Source organism: Phocoena sinus, chromosome X (genome assembly GCF_008692025.1).
Source record: "Phocoena sinus isolate mPhoSin1 chromosome X, mPhoSin1.pri, whole genome shotgun sequence".
In the NCBI taxonomy this organism is placed as follows: Eukaryota; Metazoa; Chordata; class Mammalia; order Artiodactyla; family Phocoenidae; genus Phocoena; species Phocoena sinus.
In genome coordinates, this window is record NC_045784.1 from 125455097 (window position 1) to 125480097 (window position 25001).

At 42.4% G+C, this 25001-nt stretch overlaps 2 protein-coding genes across 5 annotated transcripts in view; one reads left to right on the forward strand and one right to left on the reverse strand.

The window, feature by feature from the left end:
- LOC116747739 (elongation factor 1-alpha 1-like) overlaps positions 1-1981 on the reverse strand; it is a 67266-nt gene extending 65285 nt beyond the window's left edge. Inside the window, 5 exon segments of the mRNA XM_032620262.1 lie at positions 597-1121; positions 1123-1307; positions 1309-1430; positions 1433-1600; positions 1603-1981. Of these exon segments, the coding sequence (XP_032476153.1) occupies positions 597-1121; positions 1123-1307; positions 1309-1430; positions 1433-1600; positions 1603-1981 (1379 nt within the window).
- Positions 1-25001, forward strand: part of AFF2 (AF4/FMR2 family member 2) — a 495614-nt gene that overhangs the window by 65652 nt on the left and 404961 nt on the right. The window lies entirely within an intron of this gene.

Here is a 25001-nt window from a genome sequence, read left to right on the forward strand (position 1 = left end):
ATGAGATTTAGAAGGACTAATGGCAGTGCCTTTGGCCAGGATACTACAAATGGAAGGGTTTCTACAAATTTTGCAAATTGAGTCTTTTTTTTTTTCATTAAACTTTTTTCATGGGTCTCAAATTCTGTGACCGATTTTTGGTCAAGTCGCTTCCATTAAAAATATTGATTTTAGGGCTTCCCTGGTGGTGCAGTGGTTGAGAGTCCGCCTGCCGATGCAGGGGACACGGGTTCGTGCCCTGGTCCGGGAGGATCCCACACGCCGTGGAGCGGCTGGGCCCGTGAGCCACGGCCAGTGAGCCTGCGCGTCCGGAGCCTGTGCTCTGCAACGGGAGAGGCCACAACAGTGAGAGGCCCGCGTACCGCAAAAAAAAAAAAAAAAAAAAAAAAAAAAAAAAAAAGTATTGATTTTAAAAACTAATAACTTAAAACTGCCACACACAAAACAAATGGTCCACAAAACATTCTCCTTTCCTTCTGAAGGTTTTACGATGCATTGTCATCATTAACCAGTCTTTTGCTATTAAACTTAAATGGCCAGTTGAGACCGTTCTTCCACCAATGATTAAGACTGGGGTTGCAGGTATTGGGGATAACATCCATTTAGCCTTCTGAGCTTTCTGGGTGGACTTGGTGACCTTGCCAGCTCCAGCTGCCTTCTTGTCCACTGCTTTGATGACACCCAGAGCAACCGTCCGTCTCATGTCACGAGCAGCAAAGCGGCCCAGAGGAAGATAGTCAGAGAGGCTCTCAGCACACATGGGTTTGCCAGGAACCGTATCAATGATGGCAGCATCACCAGATTTCAAGAATTTGGGGCCATCTTCCAGCTTTTTCCCAGAACGACGATCAATCTTCTCCTTCAGCTCAGCGAACTTGCAGGCAATGTGAGCTGTGTGACAATCCAGCACAGGTGCGTAGCCAGCACTGCTTTGGCCTGGATGGTTCAAGATAATCACCTGAGCTGTGAAGCCAGCTGCTTCCATCGGTGGGTCATTTTTGCTGTCACCAGCCACATTGCCACGACGAACATCTTTGACAGACACGTTCTTGACCTTGAAGCCCACATTGTCCCCAGGAAGGGCTTCACTCAAAGCTTCATGGTGCATTTCAGCAGACTTCAGTTGTCACGTTGACTGGAGCAAAGGTGACCACCATGCCGGGTTTGAGAACACCAGTCTCCCCTCGACCCACAGGGACAGCGCCAATACCACCAATTTTGTAGACGTCCTGGAGGGGCAAACGCAAGGGCTTGTCAGTTGGGCGAATTGGTGGCAGGATGCAATCCAGAGCTTCAAACAGTGTGGTTGGTTCCAGTGGCATTGCCATCTTTTCGGGTGACTCTCCATCCCTTGAACCACGGCATGTTAGCACTTGGCTCCAGCACGTTTTCACCATTCCAGCCAGAAACTGGCACAAGTGCTACTGTGTCGGGTTGTAGCCAATTTTCTTAATGTAGGTGCTGACTTCCTTAACAGTTTCCTCGTGTCTCTTCCGGCTGTAGGGTGGCTCAGTGGAATCCATTTTGTTGACTCCAACAATTAGTTGTTTCACACCCAGAGTGTAGGCCAGAAGGGCCTGCTCACGGGTCTGCCCATTCAAATACCTGCTTCAAATCCACCAGCACCAGCAGCAACAATCAGGACAGCCCAGTCAGCCTGGGATGTGCCTGTAATCATGTTTTTGATGAAGTCTCTGTGTCCTGGGGCATCAGTGATGATCACATAGTACTTGCTGGTCTCAGACTTCCAGAGGGAGATATCAATGGTGATGCCATGCTCGCGTTCAGCTTTCAGTTTGTTCAGGACCCAGGCATACTTGAAGGAGCCCTTGCCCATCTCGGCAGCCTCCTCCTTGAACTTTTCAGTGGTTCTCTTGTCGATCCCACCACATTTGTAGATCAGATGGCCAGTAGTGGTAGCCTTCCCCGAATCTACGTGTCCGATGACAGCGGTGTTGATGTGGGTCTTCTCCTTTCCCATTTTTGCTTAGGTTTAGCGGTGGTTTTCACGACACCTGTGTCCTGGGGGCAAACCCGTTGCGAAAAAGTGCAAATTGAGTCTTAATATTGCTGTTAGTGCATTGGACCAGCCCTGAGGATTGAGGGTGGGAAGCACAGTGAAGATGCGTTAGGACTGGCCAAACAACACAGACCTGCTGTAGTATTTGACCAGTAAATTGGGTTCCCTGGTTACTGTGGAGCTCAAGAGGGGTTCCTGAGGGTAAGGATAATTTTTCCTAAAATAATTTTAGCCACAGAAGAGGCAGTAGGTTGTCTACACAGAAAGGCTTAGACCCAGTGGGAAAACATACAGACCATGACTAAAACATATTTATATCCATGAGATGGGGCAAATTGAATAAAATCCATCTCCCAAACCTCCAGTGGTCCATTGGGCAATTTAAAGTGTTCCAGAGCACTGCAAACAGGTTTTCCTGAATTATATTTTGGGCAGGTGTGGCAAGCAGAGTAGGCGCTTTTCGTGGCCTTATTGGTATCTCCTCACCAGTACTGATTCATAAACATTATCATTTTATCTGCAGACCAATGGTTTAATGCATATACAGTAGTCAGTAATGGGAATTTTAGAGTCCCTGGCTAGGCTGGATTGTTATTTGGCCCAAACCAGAGTTCTCCCTTTTTATCAAATGAACAGTTACTAGATTTCCAATCTTGTGTTTCCTTTTCTGGAGCCAATACTTGGGCTTCTCCAACCAATTTCTCTAGGTTATTATTTGGGGCAACATCCCTTTGGACATGACAGAGGTTTGATTTTTCGTTCGTTTGAGGGCAACATTCTTGGTGGAAATGTCAGCAATGTGGTTTCCTTTAGCTTCCAGGGAGTCAAGTTTGGAATGCCCAGGGACCTTAATAATAGCTAAAGTTGCTGGCAAGAGTGTGGCATCTGATAAATCCTGGACATAAGAGCCATTTTAAATTTGAGTCCCGTTAGAAATAGAGAGACCTTGCTGTTTCCATAGCATTAAGTCATGAGCTACTCCAAAGGCAGATCTGTTGTCTGCAGTTTTGCCCTTTGCTGAAATGCAGGCCCAAGTAAGATCATGTAATTCAGCCTGTTGGGCCAAGGTGGCCAGAGGCAAAGGTGCCACCTTGATGACTTTAAAAGGAGTTGCAACTGCATATCCAGCACAATATTTAACATTTTATTTCTTCAAGAACCATTGGTAAGCCATGAAAACTCAGCATTGGTGACAGGAGTTTCCTGTAAATCATGGTGAAGAGGCAAAAGGTGATCTTTCAGAGTCAGTCATGGGGAGTGTTGTCCCCAGAGAAGGGAAGAAGGCGGCAGGGTTAAGGTTATCACCGTGAGAAAGAGTTATATGAGGCGTGATTGCCATGAGGATTTCATAGGAAGTGAGATGACTGGCTGAAGTGTGTTGTGTGAGATGAGAATCCAGGAGGGCTCTACTGCATGGGGTACAAAATTGGTGAGAGGGGATCCCATGACTATCTCTTTGGTGGCCTTAAGTAAAAGGAGAGTGGCTCTGAGGTAAGGAGGGCTATCCTCATACCATAGTATCTATCTGCTGACTGTAGTACCTTATGGGGCGATGGTGATCCCCATGTTTTTGGGTGACTACTCCGAGAGTACTTGTCTCCTTCTCCAATGTAAAGAGGAGAAGGGGAAGTTGATAATTAGGACGTCCAAGGGCGGGAGGATTTATCAAGCTCTCCTTTAAGGTATTAAAAGCTGGGTCATCCAGGTATTCCCAAGTAGTAAGGGTCAGGTTTGCTGTTCTTTAGTAAGGCATATAGAGGCTGGGCCATGAGAGAAAAGTTCAGAATCCAGCTCTAACAATCACTAGCCGACCCAAGAAAACCTCATAATTGACTTTGGTTTTGGGCTTTGGGAAGTTCAGGATGCTATGAAGCTTATCTGGGTCTAGGTGCCCAGCCCTTTTTCCACGATCAGGTGCCCAAAATAATGAACTTGGGTTTGAACAAACAGCCGTTTCTCCTTAGAAACTGTATGTCCCTTTGAGGCTAAAAGCTTCTATAGGTGGGTGCCGTCTTCCTGAAAAAAGACCTGGGAAGGGGAGCAGAGAAGCAAGCCATCTACATATTGTAATAAAGTAGAGCCTCCAGAACATTTTATATCATCTAAATCAGCTTTTAAGATTTGTGAGATGTAAGAAGGACTTTTGGTAAAATCTTGGGTCATTACTGTCCAGGTATATTGTTGTCCTTCCCAAATAAAGGCAAATAGGTATTGATTAGCATTATCTGTAGGGATGCTAAAGAAGGTGCTACGTAAATCACTCGCAGTGAGAAATTTGCTTTTGGTGGGCATGAAGCTAAAAAAGTATGGGAATTGGGAACAATAGGGTGACAAGGGATGACAGTATAGTTTATGGCTTGGTGGTCTTGGACAAATCTCCATCCTTGGTCATTGGGTTTCTTTTCAGGTAAAATAGGGATGTTGCAGGGAGTAGTGCACCAGATAATGAGACCCTGGGTCTTATAATCATCTATTATTGGCTTAGTGCCCTGGAGGGCCTCTTTATTTATGGGGTGTTGGTTAATTCCAGGGAGAGGCTTTGAGGGATCTATTTGCATCTTAATAGGAGGATTCTGCCAATATAAGTTGAGGATTTTGCCCATAAGGAGGGTGGCAGCTGATCTTATAGGGACAAATGATTAGTTTCCTTAGAATTAGCTCCAGTGCCATCAGAGATGGAGCAAATAAAAGATGTTGAAGGGTCATTTGATTCGCTCGGTAGGTGGCTATTTTGGTTGCTGCTATCAAATTCTAGAATTATTCTCCCTTTTTGGGAGAAAGAAATTCCAGCATGATATTTTTCTAAGAAATCTCAGCCCGGTAAATGAATAGGGATGGAGGAACTAAGGAGCAAAGGGTGGGTATCTCTTAGAGGGCCTAAATCAAAGGGGATAGGTTTAGAAACAGGAACCTGAAGAGCTTTATTTGGGATCCCCACCATTTGAACCCTCTTAGTATTCTGAGGTAGGGGCTGTTTAATAACAGTGGGGTTGAGCACTGAGAGTGAGGCTCTGGTGTCAATAAGGTCATAGAGAGATTCATTCCCAATCTGGAGAGTGGTTTTTTTCAAGCCGATTAAGAAGGAGGATTTGGAAGAGCTCCTGTAGTTCCTCAGAGCCCCATCATTGGGGGTTAGGAGGGCATTGGAAAGGCTGGTTAGAGGGCTGAAGGTGTCTGGGGCGTTAAGCTTGTAACAGTCTTCTTTCCAACGTCCCGGCTTTTTCCAATAATGGCAGAGACCGGGAGGGTTTGTTTTTGTTTCTTTAGAGACCTCCATTTGTTGGAGTTTAAAATTGAGGATTTTAGTTGTCTTCCTTTTAGTTGAATCGTACAGGGTGCAGGTGAGCCGGTTTGCTAAATTAACTAAATTTGGATGGATGTAGTTCCCCATTCCATCCTCTTTGAACTAGAAGAGAAAGATCCTGGTTCAGCCCGTTGATGAACATAGAGTTAAAGGCTGCCTGAATGGATTCAACATCGAGAGGCCAGAATTGTCCTTAAAAATAGTTTGGAGTTGACTGTAATAATTGTGCAGAGGTTCATTTGTGTTTCTGAGTGCAAGTCTGAATCTTATTCCAACCACTAGGTTTTGGGAAAGCCCTAGAAGTTGCCAACTGGAGTTGCCTGGCGATTCCCTGAGTTTGATCATATAATAAACATAGGGTTGGTCTCCTGGTTGTACTTCTAGGGACTCTTCTGGATTTTCCCAGTTAGCAGTTTTTATCCAGTGTTTGGCTTGACCTTCGCTGACAAGCATGTGAACTAGCTGATATAAGTCAGAGAAACCAGGTTGATAAGCTTGAATGTCCATATTAAATTCCTCAGCAAATTTGTGGGGGTCCTCCGTTACTTTGGGAAAATCTGACTATAGCTTGTAGTTCAGCTTTAGTCCAGGGAACATAAGAAATTAGGGGTTTAGCATTTGGATCCTCAGAGGGCCTGATTTAAAGAGGCAGGTTTTAATAGGTTCAGGGGAGGAGAAAGTGGGGAGAAGTTCAGAGAAAAAGGGAAGTTCAGCAAAAGGATTAAAAGGAGGAGATGGGGGCAGTGCAGAAGGGAAAGAGGAAGCTGACACCAGGTGGGACCTTGGCACAAGATGGCTGCAGTGTACCTGGAGACATAGAGGATGGGAGAGGGAAAAAAGAGACCTCAGAAGCTTTTTGGTTTTTTCCAATTGTTTATTTGCCTCAGTTAATTTAGAAATGGTATTTTGTAAAGAGGCGATTTTAGAGTCTTGAATGAATTTGGAAGCCTCCAGGAGCCAATTAAAATAGGCATCCCATTCAGTCTGTTTAATTTTAGAGCCATGATCTTCTAATTTAGTTCTGAGAAAAACAAGTTTAGGGAGGTCAAAAGTTCCCCATAAATGCCACTGGAGTTCTAAATTGTTTTTGGTCACATTGATCCATTTAGTTAAAATGTACATAAGGAGGGACCATAGTTTTTAAACAGAAAACCGGCTGGGGTCCCGAAAGTGGGACACTCCCGAGATAATTTAGCCGAGTTGGATCCAACTGCTCAAAACTCAGAAGTTTAGAAAACAGAAGAATACTCACCAGAAAGGGCAATGCCTTCATAAAAACAAAAACAGTTCCCAAATAAAGTCAGAGAGCTTGACCAAAGGAAGGGAGCTTGGATCCAAGGGAAGGCTTACTGAACTCAAAAGAAAAAGATAACTCACAGGAGAGAGTGCAAGCGGCTCAAGTGCGTACCTCACACAGGTCTGGGAGTCATTAGTTTGTTGTTGGGGAGTGGTGTTGGCACCTTCGGATCCCACTTCTGACACCATGAAATGTCAACCTTAAAAATAAAATAGCAGGACTTCCCTGGTGGCACAGTGGTTAAGAATCTGCCTGTCAATGCAGGGGACACGGGTTCGAGCCCTGGTCTGGGAAGATCCCACATGCCGCGGAGCGACTAAGCCCGTGCATCATAACTACTGAGGCTGCGCTCTAGAGCCCGTGAGCCACGACTGCTGAAGCCCGCGTGCCTAGAGCCCGTGCTCTGCAACAAGACAAGCCACCGCAATGAGAAGCTCACGCACCGCAACGAAGAGTAGCCCCCCCCAACCCCGCTCGCCGCAACTAGAGAATGCCCACGCACAGCAATGAAGACCCGACACAGCCAAATAAATAAAATAAATAAATAAATTTATTTAAAAAAACAAATCCTATTAAAAAAATAAAAAAGCTAGTTATTTTACCAGCAAAATTAGTTTACTTGAGCACAGCAGAGGAATTGCAATCAGGACAAGCAAACTGTGTCAAGCCATAGGCAAGCCTGGAGAACAAAGAGGACCCGTCCTTTTATAGAGGAAAGGAGGAAGTTGGGAGGGGCTGTTTTAAATGAAAGTTCTTTGGAGTAGAGCGGGAGTTCAGGGTGGTGGTGGCGGCTCACTGGCTGAGTGTGGTGGTTTCTCATTGGCTGGGCTGTTGCTAGGCGAAGAGAAAGTCTTTCTTCCTCCTGCTCGGGTGTGTAAAGTAAGCTCCTTCCTCTTGGGGGATGCAGGGTACACTTTGTCCTACTGAGGTGTGCCAGTGGCAGAGTGGTAGTGCGTGAGAGCTCCCCCTTCAGAGCTTTCTGACTCCATTTTAAATGAGGTTTCCTTTATTTCTTTTCACAGTAGCAATAAGGTAGGAAGGTATACACACATACATATTTATAAAGTATGTAAGAAAGTACATGTCAGTTAAAAGTGCATTTTCAGGTGTGTTGCAACAACCTCGTGAGTTACTACCATCCCCATTTCACAGAGAAAAAAACCAAGACTTAAAAATGTTATATGATTTGCCCAAGTTTATACACTAATAGGTGGTCCAGTTAGGGTTCAGACCCAATGTGTGTGACTTTAAAGCTCATGTTCTTTATCAATGTACATGTGTAAGTGTCTCTTTTTTAACCAGAGACCAACTTTGTCCCAGAAGTTCAGATACAGAATAAAAGAAAAAAGAATGAGGAGTGTGAAAATGGTAATGGTTGTGTGAATGGCAAAACTGGGTCATCATGAATACCAAGGGTTTATTTTACTGTACATGTGCTTTAGGAGTAGAGAGTTAGTCCTCAGACTCTGGTGCTCAGCCTGTATTGGATTCAGAGCATGAAATACGGCATTTCAGTGCAGTTGCATCCCCCCGTCCCCGCCTCCCCAGCTGAAGACCACCTTATGGATGAATTGCTTCATGGTGTGGTCCTTTAGATATCTTGGTAGCTAAGAAGGAACTCCCAGAGTTATAATATGTTCAAACAGCAGATGAGCCACCAAGGATGTCTGTGAGGCTTCATTCTTAAGAATCTCCAGATTGAGAAAACCATCTATTTGTTCTGAAGAGCTGAGCCATTTACCTCTTAAGATGTCTGACAGTCCTGTGATTTTGCAAAACATGCACAGGTTTCAAGTTAATTTCACCTGAAGCCATTCACCTCTCAAGATCGCTGACAGTTCCACGATTTTGCAAAACACGCACAAATTTTGAGTAAATTTCACCTGGAATGGAACCCTACTTTGTAGTCGTTTTATAAGCAAGGTGCTAGCAAAACACCCAGGTGTCTCTGGGACCCCTTAGACTACATTAGAATTCTTCTTAGGCACTTGGTATTTCTGCTTCATAGGACTTCTTACAGTCGTGGTTCATTGTGTGATTATTTGTTTAATGCCTGTCTCCCATGCTAGACTGTGAACTCTGGGTGGACAGGGACGGTGTCTGCTGCTCAGTGCTGCACCTTACCTGCAGTGCTTGAAACTCCGTGACTAGCAAATAGTTGACGCTCAATATCTATTGAGGCAGGAATAAATGAATGGAATCTGACAGAAGACTAGGCACATGCAACCGTGTAGCGGATTTAGTCTTGATTTATGCCACAGAGATTCCCATTCTTAGTTTTTAAGCACAGCCCTAGTTCAATACCTCTTTCATGACCTAACAGCTCTGGGGGTTTTCTGTGACGGAGGGCAAATCTGTTTGCTTGGTGATTACAAGAGGACAGATACAATATTTACTAGCCTTAGCAACTCCTGAGCAAATGTGGTCCCTGGAGAAGGGCACATGATAACGAAGCAGGGAAACCCAGCCGTTATCTCGAAGCAAAGCCACACAGGCGTCAAGGCCGTGACTCACGTTCCTGTGGTCAGGAGCCCTGGAGTTTTCAAGGATAATTTATGGTGACACGGATGAGACAGAGTTCATTTAAATACTGTAACTGCTGAAGTATTCTGAGTTGGAAAAGTCAGCGCATGGTGGAGTAAATACCTTGTTGACCCCTTTTCACTCTCCGATTCACCATTGTTTCAAGTAGTTACTCTAAAATAGCTGAGTCCTAATGTGACCCAGGAGAGAAGAACTGACCACGGCTGCTTAATGCGCGTTCAGATTTGGTTTCTGAACACGGAGCACACGCTCATCCTCACTCAGCCCATTGTTCTTTGATCGGTTAAATGATGCTATAAATGGAGGACTGTGATAGCAAAAAATAAATGTTTTATACAGTGCTAGAAAAAGCTTTAGGGGAAAATTTTAGCAAAAGAACAGATTCTTTCTTGTTTCTATAGAAACCAGTAGCTATGAGGAGTGAGGTGTTCTTTCATGTGTACATGGTAGTAAGGCCGGCTCAGCAGTCCCCAGCACACACTGGAGGGCTAGTTAAAGACCCACTGTCAGCGGGGGAGCCTCTGTCTGTGTCCCTTTGATCTCACTGGCAGTGGGGGACATCTTGCTGGAAATCCCGGCTTCCCCATGGGCTGAGTAGGGCTGCGGTCCACAGTCGCTGAGCATCATAGAGCCAGAAAGGCTCTGAACAGGAATCTCTTGTTGAAAGAGGAAGAAAAAGGTAAACATAAGGAAAGCTCTAATATCAGCTGTCAACACGCCTTTCAGTGTGCTCCTTGCCATCGAGCAGTAAATGTCCTGGTCGTGTCCTGACCAGATTACTGGTAAACTGGCCAAAGCAGGTATTTGAGCTGTGGGTGGTAGGATAATTTGTTGCCCTTGCAATTTGTCTGCTTCTATAAAACCTTTTTTTTTTCAAATGAAATTAGGATGAAATGCCTCCTTTTTGGTTTCATTTGTAAAGCTGTTACCTTCTTGACAAGTGAATGTTGAGGAAGACTTAAATCAAATTCCAAGGCAAATACTTTTCTAAAGCCTAATCAATACTACAGCTTTAAAATGATTTCTCCAGTCTTTTAAATGAAGTTTAGGTCAAATGTAATGACAGAATGAAGCAGGCGCATTTTGCTTCAATCTGACATGTCCCAGAAGCTAAGAGGAATATCTAGTAACTGACAAAAGGATTTTCCTTTTGTTTGACGTTTACTTTGTATGTAAACAATCCAGTGTATTGGCATGTCAATGTATTAGTTGGTGGTGGTCCAAAACATGATGTGAATTCAGATAGTATTTCTTTCTGCTCACAAATACACACCCTTGATCAACAAGAGAACATTTATTGCAGTCTTGCCTTGCAGTTGGCAGAACAGAATGAATCATTTTGAAATATAAACTTCCTCAGATCTAAAATATATCACTGGAAAACACAAGACATAGGGGGGAGTGGATTACGAAATAAAAGGAACGTATTTAGGAGTGTATAGGTCATACACATAATAGATGGTCACTAATAAAATACTGGGACAAATGTACAAGACTACGTTCAGTGAGCAGGTGTTGAAAGCTGGATAACTTCCTTGAAGCTGTACTTTGGAAGCAGCATTTGGCAATGTGGAAGGGTATGAAGTGGCCTCTTACGGGCTGTGTGACCTCAGGTCAGTCACTTCCCCTCTCTGAACTTCAGTTTCCTCACCTATGAAATGGTAATGATACAAATGATGGTGATGGTGATGGTGATGATGACGAGGGGGAGGAGAAGGGTGTCCCCCTCGTAGGGTTCTGTAAGGTTTAAGAGAATTCTAGAAAACTCTGCACAGAGGAGGTACACAATATGTGTCATGTTCCTTTCCCCCTTCCCCAAAAGTAACCAGATTAGTACTGAGCATTTCTTTCTTACCAAGCTTTCAGCCATCATCTTTCTGCTGTTAAATGAGAACTCAGGTTTTGCTAAAATATACTTTGGCAGAAAAGTAAACGAACTTTCCTAAATGGGAGATATACATGGAATGAGAAATACCCTGTATTTTCTAGACACATTTTACTTTAGCTTCTTTTCCCCTGGGAGTAAAGTGAGGGTGCAAAATCTCTCGAGTCCTTTTATGAATTTAAGATTTAAAATCCTTAGATTTGCTATGACAGACCCAAAGCTTTTCTGGAGACCTGTGTGTGTGTTTGACCTGTGTGGGGCTGCCACCAGTGTTCAGAAGCTCTTCTTATTCATGCATGGGTCTTGGTTGCCTAGCACACATAATAAGGGCTCAATAAATGTTTGTCTAATGAATAAATGACAGTATCACGAAATAAAGTTAAACATGTAATGCTTACCAAACAAGTCTCAATAAATCTGTTTCAGTGATTTTTTTTTCTCCCACACCGTCGTGTGTAATATCAGCCCACAGGCAGTGTATGAAAAAGGGATAAGTGTAGGTAAAATGGAAAGAATCCTTGCCTCTATTTAACTGGCCTCATTAATTTATACCAATACCGACTTGATTGATGGTATTTGACTTAAGTTTGATTGGATCAGGATGCAGACTGTTTACAATTTCTACCAACCTGAAGTGCCTAGCATACATTTGTGGCGATTTATAATCTCCAGACGCTCATTATCACCATCATTTAGCCTGTTTTGAACCCCACTAGTTACACAGCATCACAATATCTACATGGTCAGTAAGCTATGATGAAATTTCATATCACCCAGTAAGACATCCTCATTAGTTATGAAGAATGAGTTAGGGTGAGGAGGTGGTTATGATTTCTTCGCTGATTTCTTGACTTATTTAGTTCGCGAGCTCATCAATTTGACCCAGACAACCATTACTCTCCCTTTATTACGCACCATACACGCAGCCAGAATGAGACTTGAAGTTTCATAACATTTAGTAAAGTAGAAATGCGCATTTCCATTTCAAAGATGTTACTGCTGACTCCGCTGATGCCGAGGGGACTTGGCTGGCCACTGTAGGACGTGACAACCCTTCCACCTGAGATACCAAAAGTTCTCCTTCTGCACGGTGCCTAGAGTTGTGTATTCGTTTCCTAAGGCTGCCGTGACAAAACACCACAAACTGTATTTGTGGCTTAGAACAACAGAAATGTTTTGTCTCCTGGTTCTGGAGGCTAGAAGTTTGAAATCAAGGTGTTGGGATGGCCACACTTCCTCTGAAGGCTCGAGGGTAGGAGCTTCTGGTAGCCTCACACGTTCCTTGGCTTGTAGATGCATCACGGCAATCCTCTGGCTTTCACATAACCACCTTCTTCCTGTGTCATCACATGGATTTCCCCCTGTGCATGCCTGTCTCTGTGTTCAAATTCCCATTTCTTTAAGGACACCGGTCATATTGGATTAGGGTCCACCCTAATGAACTCATCTTAACTTGATCACCTCTGTAAAGATCCTGTTTCCAGATATGGTCAGATTCTGAGGTACTGGAAGTTAGGAGTTGGACATATCTTTTTTTTTTTTTTTTTTTTTCAGGGGCGGGGGAGACACAATTCAGCCCATAATAAGCTTTCATCCCAAAAGTTCATTTGCAGCTGTGCCTCTGATACTTGTGGTCCAGATGAAGCCTTAGATCATAAAAGCAACTCCAAACCTGTGGGCTGCTTCATTGTTGCCTAGGCCCTACCGTTAGGCCACTTGACCTGAGGCCTTGCTTCTGTGGATCTTTAAAGATGGTCATGATTACCGTGCCTGAGTAGCTACTGCAGCATTGCGCTCCGAATATGCTAGAACTCAGATTTGTCACGGATTCAGCCTGGATTGCCCTCTACCCTGCCCCCCACTGCAGTTACGTCTAAGCTTAACTAGATCTGAATGATATCAAGAAAATTTAAACTTTTGGACAAATTTAATTTAAATGGGAAACCAGATGGCAGAGCTGTCTTGGAGTGTAAAGTAAAAGGTAGTATTGATTAAAGAGAGGATTTCTAAAAGTCTTACAGCTATACTGCATTCCCGTGGGAAAAGCTGCTAACCCAAATCCTCCTGGCCAAATAATACCAATTTTTTTTTAAAAAGCACTGAGTTTACTTGCTCAAAAGCAGGCATTCACAATGCAGCATGATCGTTTTAAAGCTACTAAAAAGCTCTCTGGGAAGTTTGACGAGGTCCATTGTCCTAAGGACAGATGGACACCTGATAAAGTATTTACGGTCCAGTCTAGCTAAGGATCAGCACAGGGTCAGAGGGTCAGTGGTAGTAGGAGTAATATCTCTAGGTCCATCTACATATAGGAAGCACTTTTAGAAACTATGAAAAAATATTATTCAGCCTGAGGCATTAGCGATTATTTTAATTAAAAAATTGATAGGGAGCTTCAAACAACATCATCAAGAAAGTGAAAAGATCTTGCAGGGTGGGAGAGAATATTTGCAAATCACGTATCTGATAAGGTACTAGTATCCAGAATATATAAAGAACAGATACAACTCAATAATCAAAAGAAAAAAGACCCAAGTAAAAATGAGCAAAACCTCTGAATAGACGTGTTTTCCAAAAAAAGATACACAAAGGACCGGTAAACACATGGAAAGATGTTCAACATCCTTAGCCATCAGGGAAATGCAAATCAAAGGCACAACGAGATACCACTTCACACACTCTAGGATGGCTGTACTGTAAAAGATAGACACTAAAAAGTGTTGCTGAGGATGCGGAGATATTGGAGTCCACGTCCATTGCTGATAGGAGTGTAAATGGTGCAGCTACTGTGGGACAGTTAGGCAGTTCCTCCGGAAGTTAAACATGGAGTTACCATATGACCCAGCAATTCCACTCCTAGGTATATATCAAAGAGAATTGATAACACACGTGCACGCAGAACTTTGCACGCAAACGTTCACAGCAGCATTATTCACAATGGCCTCAAACTGGGAACAACCCAGATGTCCATCAACGGATGAAAGGCTATACAAAATATTGTTTTATCCATACAATGGGATATTATCCAGCCACAAAAGTGAATGAAGTATTGATACATACTGCACCGTGGATGAACCTTGAAAACGTTATGCTAGAGAAGACAGACCCAAAGGGTCATAGATTATAGTTTCCTTTATATAAAATAACCAGAATAGGCAAATCCGTAGAGTGGTTACCAGGAGTTGGGGGAAGGGCAGAGTGGAGAGTGACTGCTAATAGGTACAGGATTTCTTTTGGGGGGCGGTAGTGGAATGTTCTAGAACTAGATAGCGGTGTTGATTGCACATCTCTGTGACTATACAAGAACCACTGAGGTCCATACTTTAAAATGGTGAATTGTATTTTTATGAACTATATCTCAGTAAAGCTGTTACCAAGAAAAGTTTCACTCGCTAGCTTTACCATTCATTGGTGTTTCATCGAAACAGTAGCTAGATCCATTGTTTACGACTTAGCCCAACGCAATTTTTTTTTCCAGGGAGGAGTATTTTATCACTGGCATTTAGAATTGCTGTTGCACAGTGATAATAAATAGCAGACAGACTGAAAAATTTGTTAGGGAAATCACAATGGAACACATTGATCAGTCTAGTTAGGTAAGAGTCACAGAGCTTCCGGAAGAAAGATACACAGAAGGGGTTCAGTGTTGTGCCAGTGAGTAGTGGCAGTCAACACTCAGTGGTTTGCTGGCTCTCCAGTTGGATGATCAGCCATTTAGCCTCCTACAGGCCTCTGGGACCCTGATCCCCAGCACCTCCACTAGAGGGGGAGCAAGCGAGATAAAGGAGGCTTGCAGTGAGTGCAGTGAGTTAAGAGCCTGGGGGAAAAGACTGTGGAATGGAAAGGAACTTGAAATTCTGGGCTAGCCTATAGCTTCTCATGCATGTGTCTGAAATGCAAGCCGATAGCAGCCTTGTGCTCTTTAAAATGGTGATAAAGGCAAAATTTTTGTCCCCAAGAACGACCTGGAAATTAGAATCTGTTTGAATTAAACATCAGGGTTATTATGAGTTACATTAAAAAAAAAAAAAGCATGTGGGGAGGAAGCTTTCCATCTCTCATATTTCCAAACATGGGGACTGTTAGTGTTTTTTGCAGTCCTGGAAACAAGTTCAGATTCAATAATGTCGAGATTTGCAATTTTATCCTCTGGAAAGTGAAACTAAAAGGTGCCAAACGTTGGAATATTTTGTGTATTTGAGGGGAAATAAAAGTCATAATTCAACAAGAAAATCAGTATTAGCTGTCACGTTCTGATCTGGCAATTGAAACTAAAACTATTTGGCAAATTTTCATTTCATAGAATCCAAACTGAAAAGCTTAGAGCTGGATTTTTCCCTCTTGGCATCGCGTACTCTGCCTTGATAAGGAGGAGACAAAGGATAAGCCAACAGTCTTTTAAGAGAGTAAATATAGAGGTTATATCAGAAGGATAGAGGAGATTTAGCCCAATCTATATTTCCCACAGCAGCATCGGGATTTATGATGACCTGAATCACCCAAAGAAAGGATAAATTGTGTTCAGTAAGGATTTAGCAACAACTGGATTTTTATCGTTGTCTGAGTCCTGAAAATGGGTAACCTATGTCTATAGTGTCCTGATGGCTCATGAAAATATTCAGTGATCTGAAACCGCTTGTTCGTTCTCCACAGTATATCTTTAATTCTCACCATACATGAACCTGATTTTCTGATATGTAGATTACTTCCGGCCCTCCCACCCTGGTGACAAAGGGGAGTGTTAGGGCTTTGTGAATGGAGCTGACTGAATAGCCCTAGAAGTGTCGGTGTTGACAAAGCCAAAGTGAGGCAGCGGCATAACAGACGGAGCCAGGACCACAGCTCTGGGTTTGGTCGCTTTGATCCTAGTCAGTGACCTGGAAATCGCTCTTAATAATAGGAGCGCAGGGATTCGTTCTGTAGCCGGGCAACTTGTTTATTCTTGTTTGGGTCAAACTGTTCATGGAAGGGGATGTGACCGAGGACGTTGCGTCTTGGGCAGGGGATAGTGGGCTGAATTGGTGGCGCTTCGTGAAGTTGACCGAACAGTTCAGTGCTAGGTGGCTTTGGCCTTAGCCTTTACTCTCCTGTTAATATCTAATAATAACTATGATTTACTGGTACTGGACCATGCTTTTTATTTACCTTGTTATTTAAGCCTCAGCAAAAAGCTAAGAAGTACCCATTATTATTTCCACCTTAGAGATGATGAAACAGGGTCTCGGAAGTCCTTATGGATAGTACCATTACCTGCCTCTGCTGGGATACTGTGCCGATTAATGCATACATTCACAGCGCTCGTGGACTGGTGTGTGTGTGTGTGTGTGTGTGTGTGTGTGTGTGTGTGTGTGTGTGTGTGCCTGGTAGCTGAACACCCTGCCTGGGACACGAGAAGGACACGAGGACCCTCGGTAAATGAGAGCCATACTTCTTTTGTCTTGAACAGCACTGAGTATTTTGCCTAACAGGTTCAAAAGATAGTAGTTGAATTGAATTAAAATCTCACTAAGTAGATTTTGCAAGTTGGCTTTCCTTCTGTAATTAGCTTTCTGACAATTGGAGTGGTAATTGGTTGATGGAAAGAATAATTAATAATAAAGGCTGTTTATTTGTGGGGTAAGCATTTATCAGTTTTCACTCCTTTCCATCAGCATTTAATTCACAAAAAGGCTCATAAGTTAACTGTAGAGAAATTATATTACTAAATATTGAATGGTAATTACAATACATGATATGTTTTCCCTTTAATTAGCAAATAGACTGTTCATTATGTTTTAGATAATTGTTACATATCATTTGATTTTATTTCTTTATCACTGGTGACAGGTGATTACATTTCCACAGGGTATAATTTTTTATCACATTATTTTGAAATTTGATTGCAAGATTATGCAGTACAGAATTCAGTGTATTCAAATCACCCTGATTTCTCTCATGTTCTTTGCTTCTGGAAAATTTGCACTTCTTTTTTCCTCCCTGTATGTGCATGATAGAAAAGAATTCAGTATTAATGAAGCTGAATAATTATATATATCTCTCCAAATCGTAGACCTTGGAACTTGAACTTGGGAACTTCGTCTTGTGTCCCGTTGCAATAGCCATCTCTTTGAAAATCAGTCTCTTTTGCTAATGAAGACAAAGAATAATATAATATACAGTAATATAAAATGATATATGATAATACAATGTCATATAAGCATTACACAGTGCTATAATGTAATGGAATATACAACGATACTATAATAAATGCAAGTGAAAATAAATGCAAAGGTTGTGTCTGAGCATCTGTGACCCCTGAAGGAGCTCAAGAGCATGTAGAGATGGCTGCTAGCCTCGCCCCCCCGCCCCCCATCTTTGAGTCATTGGGCTGATAACACCCCTCATTGCCCTGCTACAGGATTGGCACTGTGAGTTAGCTTTGACAGGAAATCAGTAGCGGTGTGCGTGTTGCTTGAATACACTCAGACCTCCCTGCCTCTGCTTTGATAATGTTATTTATAATGAAGGCAAGATCACAGGCTGCACAAATTATGGTTATTGTGGTATTCAGGCATCGGCGGATATGGCACCCAGATGCCTAGTCACAATTTGTCTTATTAACTTGATTATCTGATTTCCTCTGAGTCCTGCAGTGTCGAAATGGCAGCCTTTGGGGGGAAAGTTTCATAGGAATTAGCACTGTTCTATGCAAGGCAACCAACTTAGTTGAAAATAAGACCCTGTGAGAGGAATGAGCAGGGGCTACAATTTTCAGGTCTTACAGAGATTGTTGAGATATTAAATGTGGAGCAAAACTCTTTCGTTTGCTCATTTCATTTTGTTCCAAGGAGTTTAAATAATACTGCTTAAATGCTATCAGGACGATGTCAGGACTTCAAGGGAATAACTTTCCTATTTAGATTTGGTCATGCAGTCTGTTTAACAGCTATTCCCTTTCTAATGGCATGTTGCGGTTCCCAGCATTCCTTAGGGCATGCAGGGAGAATGGCATGGACCTCTTGAATAATTAATATGGTTTTCAGAGCAGTAGTCATGGAAACCCAAGCAGTGTCACATATTTGGATTATAAGAATTAGGCACATTTTGAGTATAACATTTAACCAAAAGAGGTGGCTAACCCCCAAAGACAAAAGCATTTTCTCCAATTCCCCCAGCACAATGAAATGAATATGGGTCTGTTTATGTATTTGTTTTGAAGCGTGTGAAACTAATCCATGCTTCATAATACATTATTTTTATATCTTTGTGTTTGAATTGCTTAATTGGTTTCCTTCCCTCTATATTTGGATCCTCTGTTTAGCTGAGATGTTTTCACATGCAAGCTTCTGTTTTCATACTTTCTGTAGTTCTGTTCATGATCACAGGTTATTACTTTTTTATTAAAGAGAAAATGTAGAACTTAATTTACAATAAAATAGCATAGACCACTCACTGTGTTGATTATCTCTAAGGTGTCACATACTTTCTAACGCTGCCCCAAACCTCTGGTGATATTAGGATGTAGGATTTTCAAGTATTAGACAATTGCTATTCACTAAAAAGACTACAGTTTTCCCATGAAGTTTCTAGACCTGTTCTGTCAGATCAGTTGTACGGCTCTTTTATTTGTCTCAAAAAGTGTCTCTTCAGAATCAATATCGTCATTACCTTGAATTGTGTGTGTGTGTGTGTGTGTGTGTAAGAAGTCAACCAGGCAAGAGCAAAAAGCTATCATCCAGTTTTCAGTAATAGTGTACGTGTAAAGAATAAGAATAAATGGAAGTTATTTATAGAGTGTAAACCCTCAGGTTTATTCCACAAACAGCTTCAGTGTCTTAAGACTCCCAAGCCTCTGCTTTCCTCGACTGATGAAGGAAGTGATTAGCAAGACCATTAACCAAGACTAGGAGATTAAAAAGGATTAAGGAAAGCAAAGACCTATTTTTGTTGCTACTTCTAGTTTTCTGCTTGCTATTTAAAATGGACTTTCTCCCAGAAATGTGCCATCGCATGGAAGCCCACACGTGTGGACTATTTGGTTCTGTGCTCCCTCATGCCAAGTACCCCTGAGTGGGGTCCTCTTCGGAGTCCCTGATTCTCCTCTTGTCTTCCGGTGATCCTTTCTCTCGGGTGAATACGCCCAGCCATATTGTCTTTCCTCCAAATGTCCCGACAGCAATGCCACAGTGTTTCACTTGTATTAGGTCCCACCTACTTTGCACCTCTCAGGCTGTGCCTGGGCTTTAATTAGGATTCCGACTGCATTGCTGGCCCAGCTTCCATCCATCTGTTGATAAGTTGCAGCTCCTCTGCGATTCTTTTTGGAATTATCAGACAAACGCTGTGCGGAGGCTACAGCAAAAGCCCCCAGTCCTTTCTCTGGTCCCTCGGTCGGTGCCTTATCTTACTGTTTTTACTTAGTCATGTGTTGCACTTACTGTAGCTCTTGGCCTTTAATTCTTTTCTGTGAACTGATCCAGTCAGAAAATTCTAAATACCTCTAATTCCAAGTGCCCTTTCTTGTCTCATTTTGTTCATGGTTTTCGAATTTGGAAATTTGCAGTTGTGTTTACGAAGTTTACCTGCTTGCAAGGGCTTGTTGACATTCCCATATACCTCTGCCGTATCCCTAAGGCCATCTCTTTCCATCCCCCTGGGCTGTCCTTCCCCTCCGTTGTTTCTTAAAGACCCAGCTGTCATTTACAGTGGCTTCCCAGCATCCTCCCTCTCCCCCATCACTTTTTCTAGCTTCTTCCTACTGATCTGGGCAGGTGACATTTGAGGGTCATCTATTCCCTTTCGTGGTACCCACCCCTCCCAGACAGAACCAGATGCCCTTGAGCAGACCGTGCCCAGCACCGGTAGGTGTGTTCCGCACATCCGCTTTCATGCTTGCCCTCACCACCCTGAAACTGCAAGGTTCTTAAGGACGAGGATCTTATCTTCTTTCCTTTTCTATCCCTGGCCCTTTGGGCAGTGCCCAGCACAGAGGAGGTGCCCCACAAATATTCTAGCACTGTTGGTTCCATTTCGAATGCTGTAAAGATTGTCAAGCTGCTTTGTTTTATGACCTTGGATAATTTTTGCGGCCTCTAGATGTGTCTGTTTGGGGAAAAGAAAACCACATCGTGGGACACCATATTCGTCACCTAGGCAGCACTCTGTAAGACAAAGATATTTGAATACAGACTGTGAAACATACTGTTTTTTAAAATGGAGCGATTTTTAAAAAAAAAATTTTTAACATCTTTATTGGGGTATAATTGCTTCACAATGGTGTGTCAGCCTCTGCTCAAAATGGAGCGATTTTGAAATTTCTCACTTTAGTATGCATGTTCATTGAAGGGAATAAAAGGTATCTGGTGACATAAGTGTTATTAGAATCTGACCTCTTAGGCAAGCGTTTTAGAAAGGTACCTCTCTCCCACAAAAATGGCCACTGTCACCTTAATTAATTACAAATGAAAAGATCTCCCCTGGAGAGGGGCTCCAGTGGCTCCCCCGAAAGGACACCTTTTCCCAGAGGCTGTGCTTGAGCGCTTTCGGAGCTGCAGACTTTGTTTCTAGGCTGGAGCCATGCCTTGCCAGAGCGGTAGCTGAGCTGTTTTGAAGCATCAGACACCAGGGCCCTTGGAAACTTATGGAAAATGTGTCTCTGATCAGGAATGCAGCTGCAGACACAAAGAGTAATTTGAAATAAAAATGTTTTTGTTGTGACAATTAAGCACCACTGTCAGTCTCCATCTGCTGAAGTGAAAACCCAAGTTTGTCTGTTATTGATGGCTGAAATGGCTGGATATAGCCTCCGTATTTGTTACCAGATTGTCTCCAATGTATTTTGTCTGTAAATAACATTGGAGTCGTACACAAATCTGTATGGAGCTAAATTTTACCTGAGGTGCACGTGCACAGTTTCCCCTGAGTTCAGTGCAAGGCCAAGCACAATTTAGTTCAAGGAATAACAGGCTTTTATCAACAACATGTATATCACAGCCACACGTGTTTGGAAAAAGAAAGTGATTGTTGTTGTCATTTGCCACCGTAAAAAGAGAGTTGTCTGTAGTGATCTATTTAAATGATACCGTTAGTCATTTATGCCCCCAATGTAAACGCTGTTTCATGTTTGTTTTATTAACTCTAATAGTATAGCAGGAATCTTTCGATGCACAGAGACCTACATGAAAACTGGACTAAATAAAACTAAAGAGCAATCACGGCATGCAGCGCGTGGAAACCAAGTTAAAGATAGTTTTATGTTTTGTGACCGTGCCTGGAAAGCTTGTCGTGAAACTACCAGCTGGGCTTTATTGCATTCAGTCTGCAAGGTAGTCGAATAACCATGATAAGATATGAATATTTCTTTCGAGTAAATATTGTGAGATGCTATGAACGACAAGCAGGAGGGACAGGATTCGGCGTGGGGTTCTAGTCCGCTGGGAGCGACAAGGAGAAGATGGGCAGCGTTTCTTTTGCAGTTACATTAAGCTACTTTCCTTTGGGCCCTTCATCTCTAGCATGTATTTTAGGGATAACATGTGGCTTTTAAAATTTTCCAGTGCTAAGCTGGGTCACTGCTATCTCCTCGCCTGCCAAGTAGTTGTTTGCTCAGAGACTGCAATCTGAGTCAGACATGCTTTGCTGCTTATAGCCAAGGTACTGCTATGGAACCAACACTTACGTTACTTCTCCAAAAAGGGCCAGGTCGGCCGGGGTGAACTTGCCCATTTATACCCAGTGTCTTTGTTCCCAGTGCCTCCTAATTGCCAGATGGCTGCTACTGGTTACGAGTCAGTGAGGCCTGTGTTTATCACACTGAACTCGGCTCCTAGGAGTCTCAGTTTCTGGGGGCGCTTATCCTTGGAACACGCCCATCCACTTTTTGTGAAAGAATCCCCAAAGAAAAAAATCCAGGTCATTGGATATTTCTTTTAAGGTAAAAATTGTTCAAGTAAAATGAAAATGTAATTTTCTTGTTCTTTAAAATCATGCTTTCACCGAGTTGTGGAAAGGCCAACACAATTTTTTTAAGGAAATTATTTGAAGTTAGTCGCTTCGTTGAAGGAATAAGCTTTTAACGGCTATATTTTTTTTTAAAAAAGAAGAACAACTAAGATCAGTGGGCTAAAATTAAACAATTTTAATTCTTAACGTAAGTAACAAAGAGCAACTTTACACTACTATTAAAGTTCATTTTTTTCTTTTAACTTTTTATTTTTATATGCTTTCAGACATACAGAAGAGTTGCAGGAATTGTGCAAAGAATTCCCATGTACCTGTCACCCAGCTTCCCCCAATGTTATCATTTTACCACATTTGCTTTCCCCTTCCCTCTCTGTCTTTGTCTCTGTCGTCTCTCTATCTATGCACTTTTTTTTTCTGAATTGGGAGTGAGTTATAGACATGGTACTCTTCACCCCTAAATAGTTGAATGTGTATTTCCTGAAAAGAAAGCCATATTCTCTTACATAAGCACAGGCCGTTACAGTCAGGAGGTTAACGTTGGTATAATACTATATTCTGTCATCTAGAGATAGTCAGGTTTTATCAATTTTCCCAATAATGTCCTTTTATAGTAATAGATATTTCAGGATCCTGTGTTGCATGCAGTCTTTAGTCTTCTTTAATCTGGAAACATTTCTTAGTCTGTCTTTGTTATTTCATGACCTTCATATTTTTGAAGATTACAGGTTGGTTAGTTTTCAGGGTGGCCTTCATGTTGGGTTTGTCTGTTTTCCTGTGATTAGATTCAGATTATGTCCTATTGGCAGTTGTATCAGAGAAGTGAGGCTTTCTTCTTCTCAGTGCATCGTATCAGGAGACACATACTGTTGATCTGTCCCATTACTGGTGATGTTAACTTTGAGCACCAGGTTAAGGTGGTGCCTGCCCTGTAAAGTGAGTACTTTCCCCTTTGTAATTAATAAGTAGCTTGTGGGGAGATACTTTCAGTCTATGTGAATTATCTTGCTCCTCATCAAAGCTTCACCCACTACCCAATTGAAAAATGAGCAGAGCGGGGCTTCCCTGGTGGCGCAGTGGTTGAGAGTCCGCCTGCCGATGCAGGGGACGCAGGTTCGTGCCCCGGTCCGGGAAGATCCCACGTGCCGCGGAGCGGCTGGGCCCGTGAGCCATGGCCGCTGGGCCTGCGCGTCCGGAGCCTGTGCTCCACAACGGGAGAGGCCACAGCAGTGAGAGGCCTGCGTACCGCAAAAAAAAAAAAAAAAAAAAAAAAAAGGGCAGAGCATGCGAATAGACATTTCATCAAAGAAGATATATAAATGGCCAATAAATACATGAAAAGGTGCTCAACATCATCAGTCATCAGGGAAATGCAAATCAAAACCACAGTGAGATCCCACTTTACACCCACTGGGATGACTATAACCCAAAAGACATCCAATTACAAGTGTTGATGAGGAAGTAGAGAAACTGGAATCCTCATACATTGCTTGCGAGAATATAAAGTGCTGTAGCCGCTGTGGGAAAAAGTTTGGTGGTTCCTCAAAAAGTTAAATGCAGAATTACCATATGATCCAGAAATTGTACTCCTAGGAATATATCCAAGAGAATTGAAAACATACGTCCACACAAACAGTTGTACACAAGCATCACTCATAATAGCCAAAAAGTGGAAACAAGCTAAATGTCCATCAATTCATGAATGGATAAACAAAATATGCTCTATCTATAAAATGGAATATGATTTAGCCTTAAAAAGAAATGGAATTCTAATACATGCTACAACATGGATGAACCTTGAAAACGTCATGCTAAGTGAGAGGAGCCAGTCATAAACAACAGCATATTGTATGATTCCATTTATATGAAATGTCCAGAATGCACAAGTCCAGCGAGAGAGAAATTACATTTGTGGTTGTCAGGAGCTGAGGGAGGGGAATGGGGGGCAACTGCTTAATGGGTACAGGGTTTTCCTTGGAGTAATAAGACATGTGCCGCAATTGGTGGTGATGTTTGCACAACCTTGTGAATATATTAAGATCCACAGACTTAGCATTTGTTGATGATTCATTGATGATTCCGTGGAATCAGTCATTACGGTAGATGCCAAATGGTGATTTTTAAAATTCCATAATTCCTTTGATATTTCTGTTGGCTTTCTACAGTGAAGACAAATTTTCTTCTCTTCCCTTTCCTCCCTCCCTCCCTCCTTCCCTCCCTCCTTCCCTCCCACCCTCCCTCCCTCCCTTCCTTTTTTTTTTTTTCTCCTGTTTTTCAGTGTGGATTCTCACGTTTCTCAATGGATTGTAATCCTTTATTATTACGTGTTTTGATGCTCGAATTTTCCCTGTTTGACCCGTGAGAGCCCCACTAAGGTGGTTCCTGTGTCCTTTTGACATGCCCCCATCATTCTTTAAGTCTTTCTTTACTTTATGCATAAAATACCCTGGTTCATCTTGTACTTTCTCTGTTCCAGCCCAGGAATCAGCTATTTTCCAAAGAAGACTTTTAGTGGAAAATGACATTTAAAAAACAAGACCTGGGCATTCCCTGTGCATGTTGCTGCTGGGATGCAATTGATTCTAAGCCCTCTTAGGAGATAGAGCTAAAACATACATGTGTACAGATATATACTACGTACATACATGCATATATTCATGCGTCTATCATGTATTTCTATATTTAGCTATCGCTCGTATAGACTTCAATACATATTCATATAGACTTCAATATATATGTATATATTATACACAACGCACAGGCACACACACGTTAAAAACCATGAGTTTGCACTCATTCCTCTAATTCCCATCTGACACCACACAGTTCATTGTATCCTTTTCCCTTTCCATATTTATAACTCCCTTTTCTGATTTAAGGAAACCTTGATCCCATTACTTACCGTACATTAACTTATGTGCTCAGTTCTAGAATACACAGAGAGCAGTTCCAGAATTGCTAATCCATGGCGCTATGAAAAGAAGCCTACTAAGTAACATACAGTATTTGCTTA